The sequence below is a fragment of the Alosa pseudoharengus genome, unplaced genomic scaffold, assembly GCF_046254945.1.
Source record: "Alosa pseudoharengus isolate Yale_2024_CS ecotype anadromous, Long Island Sound unplaced genomic scaffold, YU_APseudo_1.1 YU_APseudo_1.1_scf_10, whole genome shotgun sequence".
NCBI classification, from domain to species: domain Eukaryota; kingdom Metazoa; phylum Chordata; class Actinopteri; order Clupeiformes; family Clupeidae; genus Alosa; species Alosa pseudoharengus.
The window spans coordinates 39212376-39219875 of record NW_027468565.1 but is presented as its reverse complement, the minus strand read 5'-3'; the positions used below and the strand labels follow the sequence as shown (position 1 = coordinate 39219875).

The 7500-nt window shown below is 45.3% G+C and overlaps 1 protein-coding gene across 1 annotated transcript in view; it reads left to right on the top strand.

Moving 5' to 3' along the window:
• The window catches only part of vwf (von Willebrand factor), a 51101-nt gene that overhangs the window by 36788 nt on the left and 6813 nt on the right, over nt 1–7500 (top strand). The window contains exons 39-45 of the mRNA XM_076271558.1: nt 77–330; nt 1985–2087; nt 2187–2255; nt 3928–4029; nt 4216–4421; nt 4894–5046; nt 5383–5469. Coding sequence (XP_076127673.1) covers nt 77–330; nt 1985–2087; nt 2187–2255; nt 3928–4029; nt 4216–4421; nt 4894–5046; nt 5383–5469 — 974 coding nt within the window. The remainder of the gene's footprint in view (nt 1–76; nt 331–1984; nt 2088–2186; nt 2256–3927; nt 4030–4215; nt 4422–4893; nt 5047–5382; nt 5470–7500) is intronic.

Sequence of the window (7500 nt, the reverse complement as noted above, 5' to 3'; positions counted from 1 at the left end):
GTGTGTGTGTGTGTGTGTGTGTGTGTGTGTGTGTGTGTGTGTGTGTGTGTGTGTGTGTGTGTGTGTTAATGTACAGCAATGTCCTGCCCCTCGGCCATGCAATATCAGGCCTGTCGGAGCGGATGTGTGGAGGATTGTGAGAGCGGCCCAGGGTCTCCAGGCGGCATGGTTGAGCTGGGAGACGGTATCGCCATGGGCAACGGCCCTCAGTGCTCCAGCACGCCCACGGAGGGCTGTTTCTGTCCCGAGGGGACCGTCCAGCGGGGTGCTGAGTGTGTGAGCAGAGAGGCCTGCACGGAGTGTGTGGACGCCAAGGGACACACACACCCGGTGAGCGCTTATTAAGAGCACAGTCACACACACACACACACTCGCAAGGTTATACACACATACACACACACACACACACACACACACACACATATGTACATCATTCTGTTATGAGCTCAACAGTCCCGCCCCTCCTCTAAGAGAGTTTCGTTTCCAGAAGTACGTTTCTCATTCATTTCTGCCTCATGCCTTAGGCTAACCTACGCCGTGACTCATAAGCATACAACATATCATTTCTGCCTCATGCCTTAGGCTAACCTACGCCGTGACTCATAAGCATACAACATATCATTTCTGCCTCATGCCTTAGGCTAACCTACGACGTGACTCATAAGCATACAACATATCATTTCTGCCTCATGCCTTAGGCTAACCTACGACGTGACTCATAAGCATACAACATATCATTTCTGCCTCATGCCTTAGGCTAACCTACGACGTGACTCATAAGCATACAACATATCATTTCTGCCTCATGCCTTAGGCTAACCTACGACGTGACTCATAAGCATACAACATATCATTTCGAGTTAAAAAAAAGTCAAAGGTACAAGACTGTGTACATATTTTCATTTCCAAGTGAAGGAACTACTTATCCCATGAGCCTTTTCTAACTTACACATTTCAAACATTTGCAGCCTAACGATAGTTTAACATGCTTCTATTTTAATCTCACACAAGAAGATGACTAACTTCCTACAGTTTCCATTGAGTAAATTCCACTTTCAAGAGAAAAACATTTTTTATTGGACAGCCACACATCGGTTCTGACAGCCTCGGTATCCGTTTTGATTCCAGCGAGTAACGAGCCGACAGTCGCGAGAACAGGGGCATCAGTCTGTGGTAGCAAGTGCAATTTTCTTTTCTGTCATCTGCTGGGGTAGCAGTATCAGGGCCAGTGACTCTAACAGACTGAAAAAGCTGATTAGGAAAGCAGGCTCTGTGCTGGGGACTACTCTAGAGCCTCTAGAGATGGTGATGGAAAGGAGGATGTTGCAGAAATTGTTACACATCATGGACAATGCATAACATCCCTTACACAGTACACTGGCAAAACAACAAAGTGTTTTTAGTTGGCGGTTTCGCCAACTCAGTTGCAGTAAGGACAGATATAAGAAAACCTTCTTACCCACAGCAATAGCACTTTACAACGATTCTCCTTTGAGTAGAGAGAGATAACTTATCTTTTAATCTTTTATATCTAATATGGAGGCAATTGTTGATTTATGTCTTATTAGGCAGTTACACTTTGGTACTTGGATGTGTATGGAACCTTGACAGCTACCACATGCTATGTCTTGTGGGTTAAAGTAATTTCTTGTTTATGTATGTGGACTATATGTGTTAAGGTAATATGTTAAAGTATATCTATCTATCTATCTATCTATCTATCTATCTATCTATCTAAACATTTCCATGGCAACGGTTATCTCTACCATTCAAAGGCTCTGCTTTTACTGGCTTTTACACGTTAGGATTTTGGTTAGTGCAGTACTTTTCCATGTAAATAGCGAATTATTTTTTTTTCTCTTGAAACAAGGTTGTATTCTTACTTCCAGAATCAGCTGTGGGCGTGACAGTTGAGGTCTATAGAGGTCTTAAGGCTGTTCTAATGTTATTGTGTGTGTGTGTGTGTGTGTGTGTGTGTGTGTAGTATCTCCAAAGCTGGTCTCCCGATGACAACCCTTGTCTGATGTGTGTATGTCTGGATCAGAAGCAAATCAACTGCACTGTTCTCCCATGCACAAACTCTAAAGGTGAAATCTAAAGGCCGATCTTACCACACACACACACAAACACACACACACACACACACACACACACACACATCTAACTGTTCTCTGATGTGGTTTCAGCTCCTGTGTGTGCCCCTTGTGAGATTGTCAGGGAGAAGAAATCAAGCTGTTGTCCAGAGTATGAGTGTGGTAAGAGCATGTGTGTGTGTGTGTGTGTGTGTGTGTGTGTGTGTGTGTGTGTGTGTGTGTGTGTGTGTGTGTGTTTGTGTGTGGAGGGGGGCGGGGATATTGTGTGTGTTTGTTTCATAACACAAGTACATGTTTATCCCTTTTGTATCCGTGGGTGTGTGTGTTTACGTGCATCTGTGTGAGTCTGTGTGTGTGTTTGGTATGGTGTGTACGTACATGAGTGTGTGTATGTTTGCTCCTACTCTTTGTGAATCTGGGATAATCTTTCATTGATGTGCATCTGGACATACACTAAGCCTCGCCCGCCAGGCTGGAAGACTGGGCACTGCCCAGCGCTGGCATGATGCCCACAAACTTGCCGTGATGGCCCCAGTGGTCCTGTTAATGCTACTTCTCGAGAGACTCAGCCATGGGCCGTTAAGTTGATGTTTTTTGAAGTTTTATTTTTGGACCTTTATCAGACTGGGCAGTGAAGAGAGGGAGGAGATGAGAGGGATGGGGAGGGGGAAATGACCTCAGGGGAGGGGGAAATGACCTCAGGGGAGGGGGAAATGACCTCAGGCTAGACTCGGGTCCCTGTTTATGGGACAAGATTCGGTAACACTTTACTTGACGGGTGAGTTCATAACACATTCATAGCAGCTGTCATAAACTGCACATAAAGCATTCATGACTGTTTCATGAGACATGACTCTTTCATACCAAACCTTTCATGAATGTAGAAGACAGAACAACGACAACTTGTCAAAATAAAAGTCCAACAATCGCAAAGCAGCATTGCCGGCCCGTTCTTCTCTCCAGCCTTTGTAAATATTTCATGAATATCTTATGGAGTCTACATCGAATGTCACTTTACTATACAAGTTGGTAAGTATTCGTAATCACGGAGTTTAACACTGGGAGGTAAACTAGCCTACATTCAGCCGTATTTGTGTAACCAGTGGCAAAAGATGAGAAATCATCTGCAAAGGTTACATCATAAAACAAATAAATTTTTATGAAAAAAAAAATGATTTGCTTGACCATGTTCTGTCTTTTTGGCACTGGAGTAGCTCACTGACTCAGATGGGATGTGATCAGGTAAGAGGTTTGGAACAAAAACGGCAATGCCGCTTTGCGATTGTTGGACTTTTATTTTGACAAGTTGTTGTCGGTCTGTCTTCCACATTCATGAAAGGTTTGGCATGAATGTTGAGTCATGTCTCATGAAACAGTCATGAATGCCTTATGTGCAGTTTATGACAGGTGCTATGAATGTGTTATGAACTCACCCGTCAAGTAAAGTGTTACCCAAGATTCTGATACTGCTCTACGGCTCCCTATCCAAGTTGGTGTTTAGTGTACATTCAGATTCCCCAAGCAAATCCTACAGTCCACATATAACACTAAGCATTCTGGGTACTGTAGTTCCTCCCAGTAGAGTGTACCCCCAGTGACCATGTACAGTTCACCTCCAAAGACACACAGTCTAACTTGACTTCTCTCAGCGCTTCTACAGTATCCATATAGAAGGCCAAGAATTCTGGGTTTCGTAGTCTTGTATGCATGCATGCATGTGTATAAATGTGTGTCTATGTGTGTCTATTGTGCATATAGTAAGTGTGATGTGTTTAGCCTGTATGTCACTGTAAATAATGTGTGTGTGTGTGTGTGTGTGTGTGTGTGTGTTCAGTGTGTGACGAGAAGTGTGTTCATCCTGAACCTCCCCGCTGTGAGAATGGCCAGAGTCTCTCTCTTACCAACCCAGGAGAATGTGCACCCATCTATGAATGTGGTTAGTACTCTCTCTCTCTCGCTCTCTCTCTCTCTCTCTCTCTCTCTCTCTCTCCCTCTCTCTTTCTCTCCATCTCTCTTTGCCTCTCTCTCTCTCTCTATCTACACCCACTCCGTTAATAAATCAGAGGAGCAGGAGTAAACAAGTTACTGTAAATAAAAGTTGTTTTCCTCCTTCGCCCTTCAGTCTGTAAGAAAGAGGAGTGTTCTCTGGTGACTCCGCCCACCTGCCCCGCCCACCGACGCCCCTCTGTCACAAAGACGGAGTGCTGTGACATGACGGAGTGTGTGTGCGACTGCCACAACTCCACCAAGACCTGCCCACCTGGACACGTCACTATAGCAACCACCAACGACTGCGACTGCACGGAAGTGTCCTGCGAGCCAGACAAGGTGTGTGTGTGTGTGTTTGTGTGTGTGTGTGTGTGTATGTGTGTGTGTGTGTGTGTGTGTGTGTGTATACGCGTGTGCATGTGCGCGTTCATATGTGTGTATTTGTGTGTGTGTGTTGCAGAAATAAATATAAATAAATAAGCATCATAGTTTGTCCTTATGTAGCTGTTAGCTTTAGAGTTTACCCATGTTTACCCAGCAGAGTTTACACATGTTTACCCAGCAGAGTTTACACATGTTTACCCAGCAGAGTTTACCCATGTTTACCCAGCAGAGTTTACCCATGTTTACCCAGCAGAGTTTACCCATGTTTACCCAGCAGAGTTTACCCATGTTTACCCAGCAGAGTTTACCCATGTTTACCCAGCAGGTATAGAATGTATGTACATATGTGTGTATATATGCGTGTGTATACGTGCTGTCTGCCTAATGTATGTACATATGCGTGCTCGTCCCTCTTGTCTTGTTCTAGGTGTGTGTGGTGGAGGGAGTGGCCTACCAGGTGGGCAGGCACTGGGATGACGGCTGTAAGACCTGCGGCTGCACGGACAGCAGAGATGAGTCCACCGGCCTTCACATCGTCCAGTGCCAGAACAAAGTGTGTCAGAACGACATCTGCCCGTTGGTGAGTCACACGTGGACACACACACACACACACACACACACACACACACACACACATGCGCACACACACACACACACACACACACACACACGTGCACGCACACACACACACACACACACACACACACACACACACACACACACACACACACACGTGCACACACACACACACACACACACAAACTTACACAAGTATGCTCAAGAGAATGTACTTATACACACACATTTGTACCTATGAGTACCTCCATATTCTTGCATTCAATCAAAGGTTTGATATGATTTGATGATGGTGTGTGTGTGTGTGTGTGTGTGTGTGTGTGTGTGTGTGTGTGTGTAGGGATCTTCTTTCTCTCAAGCAGATGGGGAGTGCTGTGGCAAGTGTGTAAGGAGTAGCTGTCTGGCCGAGGATGGAACACTCAAACAGGTACAGCAGCCGAAACACAGAAACACCTTTCCGCTGGGGTCCAGGGCACAGAAACACCTTTCCGCTGGCGTCCAGGGCACAGAAACACCTTTCCGCTGGGGTCCAGGGCACAGAAACACCTTTCCGCTGGGGTCCAGGGCACAGAAACACCTTTCCGCTGGGGTCCAGGGCCTGCACTAGGAAGCTCTCATGAAACTGCTGAATATATGCCCCCTTCGCCCACACTCAACACACTAAAGAGGAGTTTGGAAGGTCATAATCGCAGGTCAATCGCAATATTCTATAAAAAAAAATCCATATGCATTACTAACAGAGCATATGTTTTCCATTCGATTCTCAAGGGTGATTGGTGTGATTGACTGTAGCTTTACACATCCCTTTAAGAAGTAGTCAGAGGAAGTAATCATAAGTCAAAATGTCTTGCAATAGGCTAACAATCATTTATTTACTAATTCACATTCTCCCAGTCTTTAAAATGAAATGAAAAAATGTTGTAGATACTACAACTCATGCAAGCCTCTCATGCCTTTTTTATCACCATGGTGTTAAGTTGTAAGTGTTAAACTAAACTTAAAAATACAAGATGCTTGCATTCTATTTGTCAACAAGACACGCTACCATTTATTAGCGATTGACTATTGTTAGCAATTGCTACTAGCCAGTTTGTAACGAAGCATTACACAGTGTTTTACTCAAGCAAACGCCATAGCAACATTGTTTTTGCAACACGATTAATGTGACACAAATCCAACAACTATAATAAATACTTTACCTTTAATGGCGCAGCCATCTTGGAAATTCAAACTCGTAGTACTCTGGGTTTAACCGAGCTGATGGGATGCGGTAGAGCTTCAGAGGGCGTTCCCTGGTCGTTTATTTTGCAACTTTGAACAGGTCAGTGAGGCCAGTTCATGTACTCGACTTACAAGGCTGTGGGCTGTAGTTCTACAGATGGCCTCTAGAGGGAGCTAGAGATATTTTGGCCTCGCTTTTCATCAGCTTTCATGATGATTTCTCTCAGCCTCTGATTGGCTGAGAGGAAACCATGTGATCGCCATGCCCATTCAATTTACTCCTCTCTCGCCCCAAAAGCCTTCAGACCCAATCAGCAACCAGGAATATGTCATACATTACATAAAGGAAAATAAAGACTTTCTGGATCCTTCTGGATTCAACAGCAAGGATACTGTAATAAGACCTTGCTCTTGAATCTTGTGACACAAAACATTGTAGTTCTTGGAATACATTCGGGAGACTGTGTGTGAGTGTAAGTCATGGGCTCGGCCGTGTGTGTGTACGTTACGGGCTCGGTGGTGTGTGTACGTCATGGGTTCGGTCGTGTGCCGTATGAGCGGGCCGGTTGCTTGCGCGTAGCAATGGGTGATTTTAGCAGCCTGTTCACAATTAGGAGCAAAGCGTGGCTAGTGCTGCCTGATGAGCGGAGATGCCAGAGGAGGAGTGGAGGGGGATAATGTTGAGGAGGAGTGGAGGGGGATAATGTTGAGGAGGAGTGGAGGGGGATAATGTTGGGATAGCTTTCACTGCGGATAATCTTGGGAGCAAATATGGAGGGGATGCCAAATGTGGAACACTGCCATAGTCCCACTGAGTGCCTCAGTGTAAACCAGTAAAAGCATCAGGGTTGACTTTAGTGTGTGTGTGTGTGTGTGTGTGTGTGTGTGTGTGTGTGTGTGTGTGTGTGTGTGTGTGTGTGTGTGTGTTTGCGTGCATGTATATCTAGTGCCAGGAATGAGTGTGTAAAACCATCAGGATGACTTGTATGTGTCTGTACGCACGTGCCTGCGTGTGTGTGTGTATGTGAGTGTGCGTGTGTGTGTGTGTGTGAGTGTGAGTGTGCGTGTGTGTGTGGGGTGGGGTGCGTATACATGTATGTCTAGTGCCAGGAGTGTGTGAAAGCATCAGGATAGTGCAGAGTAGAATCTGTAACACTTTTACATAAACCTCCGTCATAAGATTACTGTGAGAGGGCAAATAACTCAGCCTGGCTTCGTGACAGTCGGCAGTAATGTC